Below are 23,460 nucleotides of genomic sequence, written 5' to 3'. Positions count from 1 at the left end.
AGAGTTGTTCACATAGTTAGTTGTCATATCCATTTATACTTTGACTAAAGAAAAGCGTCAAAATGAATTAGTAACAGATGAATGGAACAAAGTAATAACATAATTATAAATGTCTACGGCGGGCGTCAAACTGTCTACCCACAAAGTGGTACAGTTGAATTCGTAACGTGATTTATAGATACGTGAATTAATTTGATCGAAGAATATAAAATAACTAAGAACAGAAATAAACTGATTAAATAAACTTTAAAAAAATACAAGCCTGACTGTAAGATGAGCTTCTCCGAAAGCAAAAATAAGAACAATATGTAGAACAGAAAGAAAGAATGCAGTTATATAAATCAGCAGCTTTTTTGTGTACAGATATTTCCCGTGTCCAACAAAGAATACAAATTCTTCTTTTTATAGTTCAATTCAGGGAGGCAAGATCTCCAAATCAAGCTCTTCTTTAATACGAATAAAACCCTTCTTGATGGTTGTATATTGGTTGAGTATTAATGCAAAGATTCTTTGTAACGTCTGCTCATTGAATGCTGTCATTTTCAACCGATATCTTCCTTTCAGATCTTCGTATCCGGTTTCAGTGCCTTCGAACTTTATTCAGCACCGGTCACTTGTTCGTAACCGGTGCCAGTAATTTTCTGACTCATATCTTACTTGTCTTTACTTTTATGTTTCAACATATTGAGCATCCATGCACCTGTCGTTCATCAATTTTATCCCCCCTACAATATATGGTAGAGGTCAGCTTTCGTAGCGGGACGTACTCTAGTATAGATTTTCTTAGTGATCGTAACGTTCTTATTCTCTGATGAGGAGTTGTTGGTTGTGTTAGATTGAGGAGCTCGGACCATAGTGTTCGGTTAGAATTGAGTGGTTGGAGAGAATAATGTTGAAAGGACTAGGATGATGAATGTTTTACTATGGGATATTGTTTGAAAAGCTTTTAGGTTGATAATGGTTATTTATAGTAAGAGTGTTCGTCGGTTGGTACAGTACAATATTAGATTAGATATTCGTTTCGGTATTTTTGGTATTCGGTTTTCTTAAAATGCTATACCAATACCATACCTAATTAAATTCGGTGTGGTTCGGATTTTCTCCTTTCGGTTTATTCGGCCTGGTAACTTCGATGTGTTCGGCTCGAATATTAACTAGTGCATAAATCCATAGATTGTATTATTCCTAAATAAGATACTCACAAAGACGAAAATAAAACTATTATAATATAGTGGGGAAAAAAGAGATAAAAATAAAAAATGTTAAACCTAGCCGGGGGAAGGTTAAAACTTAAGTAAGCAACCAAAGAAAAGGGGGAAAGACAAGTACAGTGAAAACAAAGGTGGTAAAGATTAAGGAAGACAATAAAAATAACAAGAAGTAAAATTTAGAACTTTAATATTTATGTTATAATCAATAATATGTGTATTATGTAATTTAGTATATATTTCGGTACGGTATCGATATTTCTGTTTTTTATTTTTAAATATCGATTACCATTTTTTTAAACTTAAACCAAATACCAAAATTTCAAATATCAAATACCAAAATATTCAATTTCGATACGATAATTCGCTATTTTATCAAATTATGCATACCCCTAATTCGATATAGGGGAGATGTGGCCTTCTTTTATTCTTTATTTAGTTAGTGGAGTTGGTGGAGAAAAACTCAAACGCGCCTTCTCTCTATTTCAGCTGCTATCCTAAAACAGGATACTGTAATAAAAACACTTAAACATACGGTTAATTAATAAAAAAAATTAAATATATGATTAAAAGTTTTTGAGTTGGTGAAAGAGGGGTCTCCAAACACTTTCTTATTTCATTTTTGCCTCCTCTTTTCTATGGAAACAGTCAAACAGTGCTCCTAAAGCAGGACCTTTCTTTTTTTAAGCGCCACAATAACTTTTTGGGGTAAATTCAAAAACAATTCTTTAAATTCTGCTTCGAAACACTAACTTTCCTTATAGTTATAATATTATGCTTATATGTGTTATCTTGAGTTATTGCAACAATATAGGATAATACTTTCATCTTATTTTATGTAGAAGAGATGAATTCCTACTTATTAGAAGAGGGAACACAGGCACCTCTCCGTCAACGTGTCTGTTCCTCTAAATTTTGTAATTTGTCTTGGGGTATTTCCGTAATTTCAATAATTTATAGCTAAACCTTATTGCTGACTCTTTCTGCCGTTGGCCAACGCGTGGACTCCCAATTTCTCAAAGCTAAAAACTCAATTCAAAACTTGTTAGAGGCATCCACTCCTAAAATAAAAATAACGATCAAAGGAAAGAGGCCAGCATCAATTGTCCCAAAATCTAGTAGATCTCACGTAATAATTCAACGCAATTTGAGCAATCAACCTTTTTCGATTCACGCATACCACAAAGAGCAGGTTTTTTTATTTTTTTATGCTTTTCTGTTTTACTTTTTGTTCTTCTGCAAAAAGATCAGATCTTTGGATTTTTGGCTTGATTAGCAATCTTTTTATCAGTTTAGTCTTAAGATTCGTTTCAGAAAGGTGAAAACAAACTGAGGTTGGGTTCTGATTTGTTCTCTGTTTTTATTAATTTGTTTATTTCGGATTTCTTATGTGAATTCGAAGTTCTCTTCAGTTTTTTTGTTTATTTTGCTACTTCCCTGAACTGTCTACTACGAGGATTCATCCCCGCTCTTCATCTGGTAGGAATTTGCATTTTAGAGAAAAAATCTGTTTGACTTTCCCTATTTCGAATTTACATAGTTGTCGAAGCTCTGAATGAATGGATTTTTGCTGCTTCGTTGGAATTGAAGAAAGGGGAGAAATTTACAACGGTGCTTACTTTATATTTTAGGGTTTTTTTACGAGAATTTATTGTGAAAATTGGTGTGGATTTAAGAATTTATACGGAGAATTTATTCTGGAAATTGGTATGTAGAAATTGTTTTTATTATTCTTTGTGGCAGGAGGGGGGGTTAGTTACGTTCTAGAGATTCTCTGTGTTGAAGATTTTCTGATTTTTACATCGAAATAGTGTGTTTGAGTTTCTAATTTTTGGTACAATTTTTTCAACTTTAGTGGTAATGCACTGCCTTGATCAAACCTTTATATCTAAGTTTTGAATAACGAAGCTTTATTTGGACGAAAATAAATGACATCTTAGTATAGTGCAAGTGCTACTTATGCTGTTTTCAAAGTATAGTCTACAGCAGGTTAGATTTTCTTTTATGCCTTTGTAAGAAATACTTATATTTGGAATGCAGAGTTGCCCAAAGAAACTTAAGAGAGTGCAACACCAAGTTATCTTTGTTTGTTGAATGACTATAAGCATAAGTATATTAATCCGCATAATCTTTTATTACCAAGGAATGTCAATTAAAAGCATTTTGCTACCTCTTGCCTTTTCATATACAAGTACGCAAGTACGCTAAACTTTGCTGAGTAGGCCAGCTATGATATAACAATCCACCTACAGATATTTCTCATTGCTTTTCATAGAATTTCATCTGCCTTCTATTCTGCTCTGTGAATATCAGTACTTCTGTTAATATCAATACTTCTACTGACTTCCGTATCTTCTCCTTTTCTTCTATCTCTCGATGGTTTTGTTTTTTGTCAATATCAATACTTCAGGTGAAACTCACTCCATCATTGTATCGACTATTCTTTTTATTTACTTTGCTTCCTATTTCCTCAGTAGCATAAGAGAAGAAGTTGCAAATAGATCACATCTTCAAATGATCAACCTTAGAGCAGGTTTTTTTATTTTATTTATTTTTTTCTGTTCTACTTTTTGTTCTTCTGCAAAAAGATCAGATCTTTGGGGTTTTTGCTTGATTAGCAATCTTTTCTTCAGTTTAGTCTTAAGATTCGTTTCAGAAAAGTGAAAACAAACTGAAGTTGGGTTCTGATTTGTTCTCTATTTTTATTAATTTGTTTATTTTGGATTTCTTATGTGAATTGTAAGTTCTCTTCAATTTTTTTATTTTTATTTTGCTGCTATCTACTTTCTTTAAAAGAATTGGTCTTTAAAAGACTGAACCCCGATGGATTGTTATCTTTCTATTATTTATCTCTAGAATGAACAACAAAATTTGTTACATAGGGTCCGGTGACGCCTTCTCTGATTTGAATGCTCTAAATGCAGTTATCTTGCGGTAATAAAATTATGAAAGAAAATGTCTTCCTATCAAAGAAACAAACGGCCATATGCAGAACATACAAACTCTGACAAGAATGTCAGAAGACGTGATATTTATGGGCAAATATCGCCTGATAAAAAAGAGGCAATGTTACTACAACGCCGCACCAAAGAACTTGAGCGGCAAAAATGGAATAGTTCCATAAAATCGGCAGTTGATCCACATGAAAGAGTAATGTATCAACGTCACCCTATGATTCGAAAACATACTGCTCTTATCATAAGAGAGGCTTCTTCTGTTGACGACGAAGGTTAGACTGAATTATTACTTTTTATTTACGTTATGTTAATGCAGCAGCAGACAGATAAATATTCATATTTTACTAAGTAATTATTTTATAAGCAGAGCAGGATATCACATGTTTACTTGAATATATTAAATGTAAATTCTACTTCATATTTGTCGCAGTTGGAAGCAACTATGATGTTAATACTTCCTCAAGTTCTTTTGATAAAGGAAAAAATGCCGCTCATGTGTTTTCTGTATTTGAAAGAGGTAAAGCTAGAACGTCTATGAACATCTTTGTTAGTACGCCACGGCTTAGGTGTACATCTAAATTGTGACAATTTGTGCCCCAGGATCAACATCGCATACATCTAAGGGACAACATAATGTCTTCGCTGCTGCCACAAGCAAAGGTTAGTATTTCTTTTACGCTAGAGTATCGCTATTCATTAGTAGAATATTTTCCATCTCTTTATTTTTAAAAACACTTATAATATACAGGTTGTACCTCGACCAAAGTAATCTATAAGAAAAATAATGACAAAGATGCGGATTATGCACGACTAAAACCTGTTCCAAACTGTAAATTTTGCAATGCAAAAAGGTTTCAATATGAACCTCCTGAATTTTGTTGTGGCAGCGGGTCAGTTAAGTTAGTTTCATATGAGCTGCCTAATGAATTATCAGATTTGTATAAAGCCAACACTGAAGAAGCTAAGTATTTTAGAACCTACATTAGAACATACAATAATATGTTTGCCTTTACGTCACTTGGTGTAACCAACGATAAAGATTTGGCGAGGAGATATCATGGTATATATACGTTTCGGGTTCAGGGACAAATGTATCATTTTATACCCGTTTTACTTCCTTCTGATAAAAAAGGAAAGAATATGCAGTTATATTTTTACGATAACGAAAATGAACTGGCTAACAGAATGGCTTGTTCAAGAAATATCAACGAATCAATTGTAAAGAAACTTATGCATGTGCTCTCAATTAATCCATATTCCATTTTTTTAAAATCCTTGACAAACGTTCCGAAACTATCTGACTGCTATATCGCGCTTAAATGTGAACCAAAGTCAGATCAACGTGTATATAATCTACCAACTACAACAGAGGTGGCTGGAATATGGGTACATGATAATGCTGCCGATACTGTTTCTACGCCTCATATTCGTATATACACACATAGTGACAAGATTCAGTCAGTAAAGTATTATTATGGATGTTATGACCCATTACAATACCCGTTGTTATTTCCATACGGTCAAAACGGATGGCATTTTGGTATTAAAAAAATCGTGCGAAAAGATCAGCGTTATTGTAAACATGAAGAATTACCGAGTGTAAAGAACATGTGTTCCATTGATGGATTTTTTGATATGGAAGCTCAAACTATGGAAAAAGGAAGACGGAAAAGAGAGACGGTTTCTTGCCGTGAGTATTATTGTTACAAATTCCAGATAAGAGAGGATGAAAAAAATGAAGTCCTACATTATGCAAGATTATTTCAATAATTCATAGTAGATGTGTTCATAAAGCTAGAAACACAAAGATTAGATTTTTATTTTTTTAATCAAGATTTGTTTCGAATAGATGTGCTACAAGGACTTATTGATTTTTTAAGACTTGGGGAAACAGAAGCTTCCAAGATTGGGAAGAAAATATTCCTCCCTGTTACTTTTATAGGAGTGCCAAGAGATATGCGTCGACGGTATATGGATGCTATTGCATTAGTGCAACGTTTTGGAAAATCTGATATTTTTTTAACTATGACATGTAATCCGTCTTGGCCAGAAATAAAACAGCACTTGTTATCAACGGATGAAACTCAAAATAGACCTGATTTAGTATCGCGAGTATTTAGAGCAAAAGTAGAAGAACTAAAAGCAGATATCTTGAAAAGAAAAATCTTTGGAAAAGTTGTTGCTTTTATGTATACTATAGAATTTCAAAAACGTGGTCTTCCGCATGCTCATTTTCTTATCATACTTAGTGATGAATACAAATTATTAACACCTGAATCTTATGATAAGTTTGTTTGTGCTGAGTTGCCTGATCGCAATACCAAAGAGCACCTTTATTCACGCGTGCTTCAGTATATGATGCACGGACCGTGTGGTGATTTAAATCCTACAAATTCATGTATGGGAAAAGGGGGGCTTTGTAAATTTGATTATCTAAAAGATTTTGCTGACCAAACATCAAAAGAAAAGAATTCGTATCCAATTTATAGAAGACGAAACACAGGCGAACTTGTACATATAAGGGAACAATATCTGGACAATTCATGGGTTGTCCCATACAACCCTTACTTACTTTGTAAGTTTGATTGTCATATGAATATTGAAGTTTGTTCTGATATTAAAGTTGTAAAATATATTTATAAATACATTTGCAAAGGACATGATAAAATTGCTTTTTCTATACATAACAATGAAGAAATAGATGAAATAAAAGAATATCGATCTGCTAGATGGGTAACACCCCCTGAAGCGGCATGGCGTTTATTTGGTTTTCCTATTAGTGAAATGACTCCGAGTGTTTATCATCTTCAATTACATTTAGAAGGGCAACAATTTGTTTCTTTTAAAAGTAGTGAAACTGTTAATAGAATTCTAAATAATCCGATGATTAGAAAAACAATGTTGACCGGTTTTTTTGCTATGAATGCAACTGATGAACATGCTATAGCTATGCAATTATTGTATAAGGAATTTCCAGAATATTTTGTATGGTCTCCAGGATATAGAACATGGACACGTCGCCAAAAACGTAACGTAATCGGACGTGTTGTAACATGTCACCCAACAGAAGGAGAGAGGTATTATCTCAGGTTATTATTGATGAACGTGAGAGGACCTAAATCATATGAAGATCTTCGCACCGTTAACGAGGTACCCTGTAGTACATTTAGAGAATCAGCAGAAAAAAGAGGATTATTATATTGTAACAACAGTTTAATTGAATGTATGTCGGAGGCTGTAAGCTATCAAATGCCATATAGCTTGAGACGTTTATTTGTGACATTGTTAATATATTGCAATCCTGCTAATCCAAAAACATTATGGGAAATGTTTGAAGATTCAATGTCCGAAGACTTTAAACATTTCTCTGGTTTTGAAGAAAAAGCTGTTCGGCACAAGGTTTTAAGCCATATCAATGATATTTTGTACTCTATGGGACATGGCATAAATGAGTATAAGCTTATCTAGAGAAGATTAGACCTTCTGAAATTGCAAAGGATGCAAAGGATGTTCATTTTGAAAGAAATATATTTGTTAGTGAACAAGACTTGCTCTTACCGAAGAGACTGAATGTTCAACAATTACGCGCATATAATACAATAATTGATAGAGTATTCTCTGGAAAACAAGGAGCTTTCTTCATCGACGGTCCTGGAGGAACAGGTAAAACTTTTTTATACCGTGCACTATTGGCAACTATCCGATCTCAAGGATTTATAGCTTTAGCAACTGCAACTTCTGGTGTGGCAGCTTCTATCCTTCCAGGAGGACGGACTGCTCACTCACGGTTCAAAATGCCTATTGATATAGATGATAATTTTTGCTGCAACATTAGTAAACAAAGTTCAGTCGCACGTTTAATTAGAGATGTAAAATTAATTGTATGGGATGAGGCATCAATGGCAAAAAAGAATATGATTGAAGCTCTTGATGCACTTCTGAGAGATATTATGGACGCCGATACAATGTTCGGTGGTAAAGTTGTTTTATTTGGAGGTGACTTTAGACAAACTCTACCAGTTGTTCGAAATGGAAAAAAAGAAGATTTTATTCACGAAAGCTTATTGTATTCTAAAATCTGGAATAAACTTGAAAAATTGTACCTATCTGAAAATATGCGCGCAAGAACAGATCCTTCTTTTTGTGAATATTTACTCCGAATTGGAAATGGAACAGAAAGAACTAACTGTGAAGACAAAATAGAGATTCCTGATTCCTTTGTTATTCCTTTTACGACCGAAGAAGAATCCTTAGATGCATTGTTTAGTGTAACGTATCCTGATTTGCATGCATTTTCTCCTGATTCATCTATGATAACTTCTCCTGTTATTTTAACAACGAAGAATGACTTTGTAAACGAACTAAATAATATGTTAATCACTAAATTCCCAGAAATGTCTAAAACATTTGTTACAGTAGATGAAACTATTGAACCGAATGATCAAAGTCAGTTTGAAGATTTTCTACATAGTTTAGATCCTCCCGGTTTATCTCCTTATAAGTTAACTTTAAAGAAAAATTGTCCAGTTATATTATTACGAAATATGAATCCTTGTGAAGGTTTATGCAACGGCACACGGTTGACATGCTGTCACTTTAGAACACATGTCATAAGTGCAAAAATTGAAAGTGGTGATTTCAAAAATACACATGTTTTTATTCCGAGAATACCATTGTTAATATCACAAGATGAAAAAATACCTGTTCAATTTAAGCGAACACAATTTCCCCTACGATTGTGCTTTGCTATGACCATAAACAAAGCTCAAGGTCAAACATTAGATTTTGTTGGAATTTACTTACGTGAACCTGTTTTTTCTCATGGTCAACTTTACGTTGCTTTATCAAGAGCCAAAAGTGCAAACTGTGTTAAGATACTGATTCAACCATCTACAGCAGACAGTAATGATGATCATTCAACATATAATGTCGTCTACGACGAAACTATTCAGAAAGCTTGCTCGTAGGAAACCTAATGATCTTTAGCTCAACAATGAAAAAACCAAGTTTTTAACTCCGCCTGTGTTTCAGTTACACTATTGCACCACAGCCGGTCCCAAGCCCGAAAAAAGGAGGAGGGTTTACTGTTTATCTATGCTTTGCAATTCTAAAATGCAGGATGATTAGTTAAGCAACATACATTGGATCTTCCAAAACCAATAAGGTATATCTGTTTCAAGGTTCTTCCAAGTTACTTTATTACAATTCTTTTCCCCATTCTATGTGCCTTTAGTCGCAGTTATTTCTTTTATGATTCTATATTTAGCCAACAAAAATTTTGAGTTGGACCAAATAGGTTGCACGTGAGGCATCATCTCACCAGCAAATCAATTATTTGGACATGACGCTTACATAACAAGCACCAAACATGTTACAAGGTCGGTAGGTTCAGTTATTATTTCCTGTTTCATATCTTGCATCAGAAATATTTAGTGTAGATTATCCAGAGCTCAAACGCGATATTGGTTGTTTTGAGTATCATGAATCGTTTCTGTTTCTCTTCAAAATTCAATCTTTGAATTTAAATCTACTAGATACGAAGATATCAATTTCATGTTAAAAGTTGCTCTATACTTCTAATCATTTCCTTTCTGTTTTTATAAATTAACTACCTTTTATTTCGTGGTAATATTTTTTTTCCGCCAAGTTTATTTTTTGCTATTTGAGGAATAATAATATAGTGAAAGTGAAGAGTGCTTACCCTTTGCCATCGACTCTTTCCCCTTCTATTCCTGGTTACCACCTTTTTTTCCCAGTATTCATATTGATTTCCCTTTTTTTGCCAATCTACACTATAAAAATCAGTTGTATTTTTCCCATCTCAACTGAGTCAATGTTTGAAACCTGCAAGTGAAATCACTGGTCAGTGTGAGGAGGCAAAGAAATGTTCTCTGTAGGGGTTGTCATGGAAGAGGCACAATTCTGCCCAAATGGAAAAAACTTTTACGCATTTGCAAAAAGTTCTTTCTGAATGAAGGATTGTAATTTTCCAATTTGATAATAACATCCTTTTACTAATTGTCTTCTTTTCCTTTTCAAAGGATCCAATTTCCTATGAAAGATGGTTATTTATTTCTACCCAGCTCGCAGGAATATTCAAAATGTTAAATAACAATTTACGCTTACAGCTTTTCTGGATTTACCTTTGGGATGCTGAAGTACACGCTTTATTCTATGTTTGGTTGGACAGAAATAGGAGGGTCGGAGGAGTGGAAATAAATGTGGAGGATAAGCGTTGTTTGCCACATTTCGAGAAGCAACTGAGAGAGAAGCCGAAGTAAAAGAGGAAGGGATGGGAAATCCTGCATGCCTACTTACTCATTCGTTCGAGTCGACTAGAAGTAAATTATGGATACTTCAACTATGTAAACCACTCATTACTCTCTTGTTTTACTGTTACCTTTCATTTCCTGCAACAAAACATAATATTAATCAAATTGGTATTAAATCTGTTAAATTACATTAGAGTGAAACTCGGATTCACATGTTTTAATGGTACTGTAATGAATTGTCATAATATCAAAGCCTTACATCTCCTAATGTTTTGTCTGGAATAACTCAGTTTTTTGGTTCAGTGCAACGTCTGGATAACGTAGATGACCGAAAGACTCTTTGATATCGATTATTTTTCCATTGCATCCACTCTTATTTTGCCGGATTAAGGATAGGTTTTCCCAAGAATCTGTCACTAGATAACATTTTAGAAGTGTTAGCTGCAGTACCTACTATCTCCTTTCCAATGTTAACATCCTCAGCAACTTTATCAAATCTCTTATGTAATACTAGGTAAATTACCTAACATTCCACCTCATTATGACCTTGTTTCTTGCAAGTCTTGCAATACTTAGGCATATAGTCATATTTAATCTTAATCCACTTAAATTCTTCAGGTCAAGATTCATCTGCCTCTTCAACTATTTTAATACGCTGTGGAAATTTAGATAGCAAGTTAACCTCCACCTTCACTTTTGCACAGCTAGGTCTAGTGCCATTTTGAGTTACAAGATCAACATGTAATGGATTACCAACAACACTTGCCAATGAAAATACACATTCCTTACTAAATAAATTGGGTGGCAACTCCGAAAAGCTAATCCAAGCTACATCAATAGGAGTCTCCTCATCAGGTGTCCACTATGGGTTCTGATTGCTGCCGACTCGACACTACACTAAGGTAGGAAGAGCGGGTCGCAATAGCTTTTACCCGAATAGTGGTTCGGGATCGAATTTCCACAGGGAGCTAGTAGTGGAGTTGTATTGTCTGTCTAGTTGCTTGTAGAGAGAGTGATTTTGCCCAATTGACTCTCTCGAGGCCAATTGGGTAGGCCAATTAGACCAAGCAACTAGGGTTCAAGTAGGGTGATTATTCTCTCGAAGTTTAACCCGTTAATTGGGACTATCATTTCTCATGGGTCCATCCCAATTCCTTGTTGGGTCAATTTTGGGGTCATGGACTCTCTTTCTCAAGAAGAGTTAAACCCATAAAGCTAGAATCAGTGTTTGCAACCACCAATCCTTAATTAAAACCTAAAATCAACCCAAATAACAAACACCCAATATCAATCTAGCCTTAGATGGAAACACCCATCAATTACCCACACTAGAGTTGAGCCACAACCCTAGCTAGTGAGTTTAGCTACTCATGCTAGATACAGAAATTAAAGAAATAGATGAAGAAGTAAGCATATTAATTAATTGCTAGGAAGAAAATACAATATTGAAGAGCAAAAGTGTCAAAAATGGCTAAACTATTCGGTCTCACGAGCTCAGCTGCGTTCAGAACATAAACTTGACCTAAAAATGGAAAAAGGTCCTATTTATACTGGGCTAGAAAAACTGGACAAAAATACCCCTGCGGGGTCAGCGCGGACCGCACAAACATGACCGCCGCCACACTGGCTCTTGAACTCTTGGTTTCTTCTTCTCTGAAGTTGAGGACCGCGGACCGCGTGAAAATATAGCGCGGCCGCGGTGGAAGTTGGCGCGGCCGCATAAAAATGAACGCGGGCCGCTTTGCTGGGAAGTGGTCAAATTTTTGACTCTCTGAATCCCTGCTCCGCGGACCGCGTAAAAGAGTAGCGCGGCCGCGGAGCCTGACCGCGGACCGCGTGCAAATGACCGCGGCCGCGTAGCCTTCCCCTTGAATCTGCCATCCTCTGAACCTCCTAGTGCGGCCGCGTTCACACTTGTGCGGTCCGCACTAGGTCCTCTTTTCCTCAACTTGCTTAGTCTTTGACACTTTAGCAGGTTTCACTCCTTTTTGAGCCGATATTTGACATTCGTCGCTTTGTCGATCAAACCTGCAATCAAGTACAACTTGTGAGCATTTTGGGACTATTTTGTAGCAATTTTTAACCAAAGCATAGGCAAGTAGGGGCATAAAACACGTTAAGATCCTAACTTATCAACTCCCCCAAACTTAAGCCTTTGCTTGTCCTCAAGCGAACAAAATAAGACCCACCCGTTAAAGGAAAATCCAAGTAATTCCAGCCATCCTAAGGTAACCTCAACAAGCATCAATTGGGACTAACAATTGCCCTCAATACGAATGTATCATTAACACATTTAAACTTTTGAAGAACAATGGATCAAGTGTGTCACAAGAGCATCAAGAGTTGACACATTTCATCAAAGAGCTTATCTCAATTACTTTGGTCATTGTGGAACCCAAACTCACACATCCTCAACTCTCCCTAAGCGAACCCCACCTTTTAGAGTATTAAGACACAAACCAAGGTTAATGGGGTTTCACTCATCTCTCTCAAGAAGAAGGTCACAAGTCCGGCTCTAGGTACCATATGCTTGCCCCTTATGTAAGTATCCACTAATGTAGGTTTCCTTCAACTCAAGATCCTATAGGGCTTTTGTGGAGTCATTATGAAGGCTTTTGGGTAAGGTAGGACATGTTTTATTCAAGTGGGTTCAATCTTCCCTTAAGCACTTCTTTTGATTTATTATGGCACAACTCTCTTGACTCTTTTGAGTATTTCACTTCTTTACAAGGGGTTAGAGAGACACATTGTCACTCTTTCTTATGCAATTCAAAACATTTCTCCTTTTCTACTTTTTCCACACCTTTTTCACTTTTGTTTCCTTTGAATCCCTTTTTATTCTTGTTCACTTTGGACTTTCTTTTTGTCTTTTTCTTTTCATGCTTTTTCATTGCCTTCCTTTTTCTTTTGCTTTTGTACCTTTCTACCACTTTGTTTCCTTTCTTGTCTCTCCCCCCAAACATAGACATTTGCCATTACTCAAGGGAAGATTTGGGTGCCAAGAGAGGGTAATCATTTAGAACGGGTATAGGCTTGTAGCATTGGTTCTCGAAAGAAAAGGCTTAAGGCTCAAAAGGGTTAAATAGGCATCATCTTTTTGGTAGGCTATGGAATTGTTCAACTTAACATTCGGATCAAGGTGAGCCTATAATCACTTCTCAAGTCAAATTTCACCTAGGATTTCGCCTCAACAAATATTCAGGGCGAGTTCTAGACCATTGGCTCGGGACTTGGACTCACAATTCGATTCCTCACCACGCATGCTAGGGGATTGCTAATCGAAACCTACATTAGTGGTCCACAACGAGTCGAGGGCCCACAACGACCTTAGTTACGATTTAAGCACACAATGGTCCNTATCTACCTCAATCCCATGCTTTGAAATCTTGTGGCCTAACATTATACCTTCTTCAACCATAAAATGGCATTTTTCCCAATTGAGAACGAGGTTAGTTTCTTCACAACGGGCCAAGACTCTATCAAAATTTACCAAGCATTCATCAAAAGAGTCGCCAACCACACTAAAGTCATCCATAAAGACCTCCAATATGTCCTCCACCATATCGGTGAAAATAGCCATCATGCAACGTTGGAAGGTCGTCGGAGCATTGCACAACCCGAATGGCATCCGGGAGAAAGCAAATATACCATAGAGCATGTAAAAGTAGTCTTCTCTTGGTCCTCCGGGGCGATTAAAATTTGATTGTAGCCCGAGTACCCATCCAAGAAACAATAGAATGCTCTCCCCGGAAGACGATCAAGCATTTGGTCGAGGAATGGCAAGGGAAAATGATCCTTGCGGGTCACCTTGTTGAGTTTCCGGTAGTCCATACAAACTCTCCACCCGGTAATGGTTCGAGTGGGAATAAGCTCATTGTTGTCATTGGGCACCACCGTCATCCCTCCTTTCTTTGGCACACATTGGACCGGAGAAGTCCACGAACTGTCAGAGATTGGATAAACCACACTGGTGTCAAGCGACTTGATAACCTCTTTCTTTACCACCTCTTGCATTGCCTTATTGAGTCTTCTTTGATGTTCAAGGGACGGCCTTGCATCCTCCTCCAAAATGATCTTATGCATGCAAAATGCGGGGCTTATTCCCCTAATGTCCGGCAGAGTCCATCCTATTGCCATTTTTCGCCTTTGAAGCACCTCCAAAGTGGCCTCAACATGCAAGTTAGTAAGGCAAGAAGAAAGAATAACTGGAAGAGTTGAATTAGAGCCCAAAAATTCATACCTGAGGTGTGGAGGAAGTGGCTTCAACTCCAACACCGGTGGCTCCTCAATGGATGGCTTAGTTGGTGGAGTTTTGCGGTTTTCAAGATCCAAAGATAACTTCCTAGGCTCGTATGAATATGAACCCATACCATGCAATGCATTCACGCACTCCACTCTGCTAGCATCATCATCTACATCCATGCCAAGAAGTACGGCCTCAAGAGGATCTTCAACATTCATCATGGAACTTGTGTCATCCACTATCACAGATGTGACAATGTCCACAAGTGAACACACTTCTGTGCTATTGGGTTGTCTCATTGATTTGCAAACATGGAATACCACCTTCTCATCTCCCATCCGGAATGTCAATTCACCTGCTTCAACATCAACCAAAGCCTTCCACGTAGCTAGGAAAGGTCTCCCAAGAATAATCGGCACTTCAAAATCCACTTCACAATCCAATATGACAAAGTCGGCCGGCAATATGAATTTGTCCACCCGGACAAGAACGTCGTCAATTATACCCAAAGGCCGCTTCATCGACCGGTCCGCCATTTGAAGTCTCATCGAGGTTGGCCTAGGTTGCCCAATTCCCAAAGTCTTGAAGACTGAATAAGGCATCAAATTAATGCTAGCCCCCAAGTCACAAAGGGCCTTAGCAAACTCCGCACTACCGATAGTGCAAGGGATAGTAAAAGCTCCAGGGTCCTCAAGTTTCGGGGCCATAGAATGCACTATCGAACTGACTTGGTGAGTCATCTTTATTGTTTCACAATCCATGGAACGCTTCTTTGTGACTAGATCCTTCATGAACTTCGCATAGCCCGGCATTTGTTCAAGTGCCTCCACCAAAGGCACATTGATTGTAAGGCTTTTCATCATATCTATGAATTTTTTGAACTGATTGTCACTCTTTTGCTTTGCTAACCGCTGAGGATAAGGTGGAGGTGGTCTAGGAAAAGGTGCCTTGGCTTTTGGCACCACCGGCTCCAGCATGTCGATTATGTGCTCCCTAGACGGGTTCACGGCCTCTTGAGTTTCCACCTCGGCCTCATCAATATCTATCCTCACTTCATTGTTCACATTTGTCTCAACCACATCTTCAACAATCAAATGACCCGCATCTTCTTGGAACCCAACATCATCATTCACAACTTGATTTACTTTTGAGGCCGGCATTTCACCGCCTCTTCCACTTCTAGTTGTGACTGCCATTACATGATTGTTACCTCCCTTCGGGTTCACTACCGTATCACTTGGTAGCGCACCCTTAGGTCGGGTATTCAAAGCTTGAGAAATTTGGCCTAGTTGCACTTCTAGGTTCCGGATAGATGTGTTGTGGGAAGCCAATTGAGCATCGGAGTCTTGGTTCTTTTTCATCATCTGCTCGAACATCATCTCTATCCGCCCCATATCACTTCCAGAAGAACTAAACCCTTGCGACTGAAAGGGGGGTGGATTGTTCGGTTGTTGGTTTATGGGGGGCATTTGAAAGCCTTGCCCCCTACCCCATTATTCCACCCTCCTTGATTGTTATTGTTGTTGCTCCAATTATTGTTGTTCCCGTTCCAATTGCCTTGATTGTTACCTTGGTTACCCCAATTGTTGTTTTGATTGTTGTTGTTCCAATTGCTACCACCTTGTTGTTGGTTATTGTTATTCCAATTACCGCCGCCTTGTTGATTGCCCCAATTGCCTTGGGGACGCCATTGTTGATTCCCTTGATTTCCTCTATTCCCTTGGTAGTTATTGACATATTGACATTCCTCGCTTTGATCATCATAGCACTCATTCGAATAACCACCACCATCATTGTTGTTGTCAAATTGCTCACAATTACCTTGAGGTTGTTGTTGCCCTCTTTGCCTCCTTTTTAACATAGAAACACCTTCCATTGCATTGACTTGGCGTGGGTTTTGGACTTGTTGCAATTGCGCCTTCGCCAATTGATTCATAGTTGTTGTTAGCTCGGCAATATCTTGGCCATGATCGTTCAATTCCTTGTGCAAATGGATGACCATGGGGTCACCTTGGGGCACATTCGCTCGGCTTTGCCATGCCGAAGAGGTGTCGGCCATTTCATCAAGTACTTCACATGCCTCTTGGTAAGAAAGTTTCATAAAGTTCCCTCCGGCCAATTGGTTCACAATGCACTGGTTCGTGGTGTTGATGCCCCGATAAAAAGTTTGTTGTATCATCGCCTCGGTCATGTCGTTATTAGGGCACTCCTTCACCATTTTTCTATATCTTTCCCATATTTCGTGCAAAGGTTCCGTTGGAATTTGCTTGAAAGCTAGAATCTTATCCCGAAGAGCCGCCATATGACTTGGAGAAAAGAACTTGGCAATAAATTTGTCCGCCAATTCATCCGATGTAGTGATAGAATGATTTGGGAGCCTTTCTAACCAATCTAACGCTTTACCCCGAAGAGAAAACGGGAAAAGCCTCAATCTCAACGCATCCTCTGACACGTTTGTTTGTTTGCTGCCCCAGCATGTATCTACGAACCCCTTCAAGTGCTTGTATGCATTTTGATCGGAGGCGCCCGTAAAATAACCTGTTGCTCGAGGAAGGTCAAAATGACATTTGTGATTTGAAAATTCCCCACCCGGATTCAGGGAGGAATGATGGCACTCGCGTACCCTTGATTTGGGAGAACTCTTGGGACCTCTCTTGGAGGTGGCGGAGGAGGGTCTGGAACGTTGTCATTTATTTTGGCCTGACGGCCTCTTCTTGGTCCGGGAGGTACAAGAGGCACCTCCTCATCTCCAATATCCTCTACCTCCTCCCCCGCGATCACGTTTCCAAGAGGGTCATTTCCATTTAAAGCCATAGTACCTGAGTAATCGACACAAACTAAATTAGTAAACAAGAAGGAAAGAGAAGCAAAACACAAAACTAACCAAACAGATAGTCAACACCGTAAGCTCCCCGGCAACGGCGCCAAAAAGTTGATCACTGCCGACTCGACACTACACTAAGGTAGGAAGAGCGGGTCGCAATAGCTTTTACCCGAATAGTGGTTCTGGATCGAATTTCCATAGGGAGCTAGTAGTGGAGTTGTATTGTCTGTCTAGTTTAGAATTGCAGTTGTGCTTCTAATGTCACATCAAACATTTTTGGTTTTTCTATGATTTTTATATCTACTTTTATAAAACTAATGATTAAAACTAAATTATGCTACGGGAATATTGCTAAGTTGTATTTAATATAGAGAAAGGCGCTAGGGTCGTGGCATTTCCTAGGTGGCTAATTAACGGGTAGAAGCTACTAAAGATAGATTGACATATTTGGGGCTTATGCTATAACCGTTGTACAATTGTACCCACTCTCACACCTCTCGGTAGAGAGAGTGATTTTGCCCAATTGACTCTCTCGAGGCCAATTGGGTAGGCCAATTAGACCAAGCAACTAGGGTTCAAATAGGGTGATTACTCTCTCGAGGTTTAACCCGTTAATTGGGATTACCATTTCTCATGGGTCCATCCCAATTCCTTGTTGGGTCAATTTTGGGGTCATGGACTCTCTTTCTCAAGAAGAGTTAAACCCATAAAGCTAGAATCAGTATTTGCAACCACCAATCCTTAATTAAAACCTAAAATCAACCCAAATAACAAACACCCAATATCAATCTAGCCTTAGATGGCAACACCCATCAATTACCCACACTAGGGTTGAGCCACAACCCTAGCTAGTGAGTTTAGCTACTCATGCTAGATACAAAAATTAAAGAAATAGATGAAGAAGTAAGCATATTAATTAATTGCTAGGAAGAAAATACAATATTGAAGAGCAAAAGTGCCAAAAATGGCTAAACTATTTGGTCTCACGAGCTCAGCTGCGTTCAGAACATAAAACTTGACCTAAAAATGGAAAAAGGTCCTATTTATATTGGGCTGAAAAAATTGGACAAAAATACCCCTGCAGGGTCAGCGCGGACCGCGCAAACATGACCGCCGCCGCACTGGCTCTTGAACTCTTGGTTTCTTCTTCTCTGAAGTTGAGGACCGCGGACCGCGTGAAAATGTAGCGCGGCCGCGGTGGAAGTTGGCGCGGCCGCATAAAAAATGAATGCGGGCCGCTTTGCTGGGAAGTGGTCAAATTTTTGACTCTCTGAATCCCTGCTCCGCGGACCGCGTAAAAGAGTAGCGCGGCCGCGGAGCCTGACCGCGGACCGCGGCCGCATAGCCTTCCCCTTGAATCTGCCATCCTCTGAACCTCTTAGTGCGGCCGCGTTCACACTTGTGCGGTCCGCACTAGGTCCTCTTTTCCTCAACTTGCTTAGTCTTTGACACTTGAGCAGGTTTCACTCCTTTTTGAGCCGATATTTGACATTCGTCGCTTTGTCGATCAAACCTGCAATCAAGTACAACTTGTGAGCATTTTGGGACTATTTTGTAGCAATTTTTAACCAAAGCATAGGCAAGTAGGGGCATAAAACACGTTAAGATCCTAACTTATCAGGTTCCACTTTGTGCATCGCATCTGCCACATCTCAGCTTGAGCTTTTAAATAATGGATTTGAGAGAAGATAACATAATCCTCCATTAAAGAAAAACTTATTAATCCATGATTGTCCTCTATTAAACCAATTGAACAATCTTCTTTAATCTCACATTGAATGGGATTAACTTTGCGTAATTCACTGATGATAGGCTTTCCATACGAAAATTTCCCAAGAACTGCCAATTGAATACCTTGTTGGACGATGGATTGTTTGACCTCCTGCTTCTTCCACTCAACCACTGGCTCACCATGAAGAAACTCGACAGGTTTTATAGGAAGTTTAGCTAGGGTTTGCATGGACGCATTAATTGTTTTGGGTTGTAATAATTGTGCATAGTTAGGGATTGGATTAGGGTTGTTAGATGTTGTTTGGGGTTGTGGGGTTGGAAAAGACGATTGACCAGCTTCAAAAGGAGGCTGGCCAGTGCCTGGAGACACCATGAGAGGCCTGCTCGAGCTTCGACTCCCAGTCGTCGCAAATCGCCTGTCGCTAGAGCTCTCAAGAGGCACGGATGGGTTTTGATTTTTATTTTACCCTAGTTTTATTCTGATTTTGAGGAATTTGTTTTTGGTTTAATTATGCCGTAAGGTGACGTGACCCTATCATTAAAATAGTCCAAATTAGAAAAGATGAGGGGACACAATGCCCCACCTCGCAAAACATAGAAGAGATACAAAAATTCTCAAACTTGACAGGATTTAACCGGCTATACAAGGTCCAAATAGCTTGAACCTTATACAAAAACATAGCTACATTCCTTGGAATCTTTGCCACTTCTGCTATTTACACAAAAAAATTCTTCCTTTGTCTATGTATGAAGGAAACCATTTGTAAGCAGTCCATTCTATAAGGCCCTTTAGCAGCAGCTGGTAAGTCAAACTAAGAGAAGGTATTCAATTCATCATTCTCAATAATCCATTTAGAGAGGGCATTCATCACTTGATTAGCTTCCCTAAAACAATGACAAATCACACAGTTTACCTGGCTAACAAGATTCTGAATTTGCTTGATGATATCCATCATCTGCCATAGGACTTTTGATTTTCCTCTGATCATATCAATCACGAGGAAAGGATCACATTTCGAAATAATATTGTCCAAACCATTCGGTATGCACCAATTTAACCCTATTAGAGCATCTTTAACCTCTGCCATATTGCTGCTAATACTCCCAACCGATTGAGAAAAGGTCGTAAGCAAAGTCCCTGAGTGGTCTCTACAGATACCACCAACTCCAACATGTCCCTCCATATTTTTGGAGCCATACGTATTCAATTTGCACCAAGCCATATGAGGCTTCTCCCACTTAACCGTAATGCATACAATTTTAGGCACTAAATTAAAAACTTGCTGGCAGATACCATTCCATTTACAAGTCCATTCTCGCCCCACTCTAACCTTGGACAAAGTCCATTTCAGATGAGATAATATTTGAAATATGATTCTCTTCACATATACTCTAGACCCCCCAAACATAACAACACACGTAGCCTTCCAAATCACCCAAAAAATCACCATAAGAGTTATTTAATATTTGTACTTATTCATTATATGGGCCTATAATAATTTTGTAAACAAACAATTAGGGTGTTAATGAAATTGGGGGAATGGGTATATTCCATTTTGTATAAAAGGGTAGAAAACATGCATATATGATCTTCATGGTTTGTTCGCTATTTTGTTTCACATGCTCTATTTCTATACGCTCATAGAAAGCATGATAATAGAAAATCACATAGTTCACTCAATTGTCTAGAGCATGTTTAAGTATTTGCTATACTTGTTTCCAAGTCTACTACTGTGCACACTTAGATAACATGCCTAGAGGATACAATAACGCGTGTTTCACTAATACTCCTCTAGATACCATGTCTATAGGGTTTCAATTAATAAATCAATCAATTATTTCTATTTCTCTTAGCACGCTGCTCTTTTTGATACCATAACTATAGGATGTTAAATAATTAATCAACTGCTTCTATTACACCGCTCATTTACATATCATGATTATAGAATTTTAATCAACTAATCAATTACTTTGTTACTTCGTCGCATTGACACCCTTAGACGACATGCCTATAGAGACAAAGTATATAAAATCAATCTCAGTTATCAACTACTAGAAATCCTTCCTATAGGACATAGTCACCTGCCTAAGAAGCATATCTATAAAATTAGCACTGGTAATTGGAAATTTTGGGATTGTTTCACTACCTTTTTACGCAAATAATTAGAAATCATGCCTATAGGACTTGCAATGCTTCTAAGTCATCTATGGGTTAGTCTAAAAAAGCAGTACCACTTGTACAATACTGGAAATCGGAATCACATAGAAATCATGCCTATAGGTCTTAATGATTCCAATGTGTCTAAAAACTGCCTACTGCTGAATCTGCCTGCGTGCAATTTGCTGCTTACGTGTGGAGGTTAACTTGAGCCATTATTTACCTTTATGTGTTTTCCTACCTGTTTTTGAATGTGAGCTAGTTTTATCATTTTTTTAGCACCTTAAGGAAAGTCTAGAACCACCCAAATAGTTGGTCCAAAGCCTCCTGGACCATAGGCATGGGAAGGGTAATGCGCGCATAGGACACGGCTTAGAATTGAATTCGAGCGCCTTTAAGTAATCAACTTCAACATAATTATTAAGTAGAAGGAGATGATAGTCTATGCCCGCTGAATAATATGAGCAACCCCTACCTTAAGGGAGTTGCAGAGTATTATTTATGTTGCACGGGGTGATACTTTAGGCTAAAAAACTTAGTATCCCCCCCCCCCCCTTTTCCCTTTTATATATTTGTTGTTGGCTAAAAAGCTTAGTTTCCCTCCTTTCCCTTTTATGTATTTTTTGTTCACACTTAGTCATTTAATTTAGACCAACGCAGTTGTACCCTTGTAATCTTTAAGATTTGTACCGATCATTTATATAGCGTAATTCTTATAGGTTATTTTATAGTAGAGCCATCAACTTCTATATCTTTCTTTACTTATATGATCACCTAGCTTAATTATCTAATCCATATAGTGTAAAATTCGGCCGGGAATCACAATTGTGAACCTCAAAGAGTGCCTAACACCTTCTCTTTGAGGTAATTTGAGCCCTTACCCGATCTTTGGTGACATAGACTAGTAAAACAGAGTTATTTGCAAATATGTGCCCTAACGCACCTTAAAAATCGTTATGTGGTGACTCCCTTCTTTTAATACCCATTTAAAAGAGTTGTCACACGTCGAAACATGCTTTCACGAGAAAACAGGGCGCGACAACATGACGACTATATTGGGGATACTTAGGCTCTTACCATAACGAAGTTGACTTATGTGGATTATTTTTATGTACATCATTTTCCTTATTTTCTTTATTTGTTTAAATTTCTATGACATGCATATCCCTTCCCTTATTTTCCTTTATTTGTTTAAATTGCTATGGCATGCACATCCCTTCCTTTATTTTCCTTTATTTGTCTAAATTGCTTTGACATGAACATTCCCTCCCTGTTTCCCTTTATTGCTATGACATGTACGTCCTTTCCCCATTTCTTTCATCTTGTCTAAGACTGTTATATCATGACTCTCTTGTCCCTATTTCCCTACTTGCTTCATCACATTCTCGTAAGTTTTCATGAGTTAAAGACTTCTCTTTTTTTGTCTTTCTTTTCTTTTCTCTTTTTTCCTACTCTTGTTCATTTTTATCATATTATTTACTGTTTTTATGCACTTTTATCATGCACATACTTGGCAATGTGTTACTATTTCTGCAAAACTCATGCTCCATATCATACTCCATTCATGCTTATTATCAACATAGCGGCGCTTAATGAGTGTCTGCGCTTTCCTGAAATCACCCTTTTAAACCGGAAAAGCTTATTTGCGGTAGACTAGTCGATCAGCGGTGCAGTCGACGGTCCCGTGCCTTTCCCTCTCAAGTTGTCCACCTGAGGGTACCAGTCTAGACCTCTCTAGAAACTCCAATCTTATTTGAAATGTACATACATCATGCTAAACCTAGTACGGATTGAGACGTCATTGACGTATCAACCCACTTAAGATGAACCTTGTCCAAAGTCCGACGGGATTTCCATAATCCCAATAGGACACCATCATATTATGTGCATTACTTGGAGAAAACATGCCAATATGTTGATCATTATTACGTAAGTAGTCAAATCTGGAGGGGAAAGGGGCTAACCTTTGTTTGTTTGCAGAAAATAGAAATCCCCAGGTTCAGTATGGTCTAAAATATCCCGCCTTTGCTAATTTACTAGTGGAAAAACCTTGCACCCTGCGATAGG

The 23,460-nt window shown here is 38.0% G+C and overlaps 2 protein-coding genes across 2 annotated transcripts; both read left to right on the top strand.

Annotated features, from left to right (window-relative positions):
- Positions 1-2,221: 2,221 nt before the first annotated feature.
- On the top strand, positions 2,222-4,750 carry LOC109239710. Its single transcript, XM_019406297.1, has 3 exons — positions 2,222-2,400; positions 4,133-4,437; positions 4,596-4,750. Exons 2-3 carry the CDS (start codon positions 4,164-4,166, stop codon positions 4,748-4,750), a joined length of 429 nt encoding a protein of 142 aa, XP_019261842.1. The 5' UTR covers positions 2,222-2,400; positions 4,133-4,163.
- A 600-nt stretch (positions 4,751-5,350) lies between these two features.
- On the top strand, positions 5,351-9,132 carry LOC109239709. The gene is made up of 3 exons (XM_019406296.1): positions 5,351-5,855; positions 6,015-7,564; positions 7,663-9,132. The coding sequence occupies exons 1-3, from the start codon at positions 5,351-5,353 to the stop codon at positions 9,130-9,132; spliced, it is 3,525 nt and encodes a 1,174-aa protein (XP_019261841.1).
- The last annotated feature ends 14,328 nt before the right edge of the window (positions 9,133-23,460 follow it).

This window comes from Nicotiana attenuata, unplaced genomic scaffold (genome assembly GCF_001879085.1).
Source record: "Nicotiana attenuata strain UT unplaced genomic scaffold, NIATTr2, whole genome shotgun sequence".
Classification (NCBI taxonomy): Eukaryota; Viridiplantae; Streptophyta; class Magnoliopsida; order Solanales; family Solanaceae; genus Nicotiana; species Nicotiana attenuata.
The sequence above is the reverse complement of the archived record's forward strand: the minus strand, read 5'-3'. Positions and strand labels throughout refer to the sequence as shown.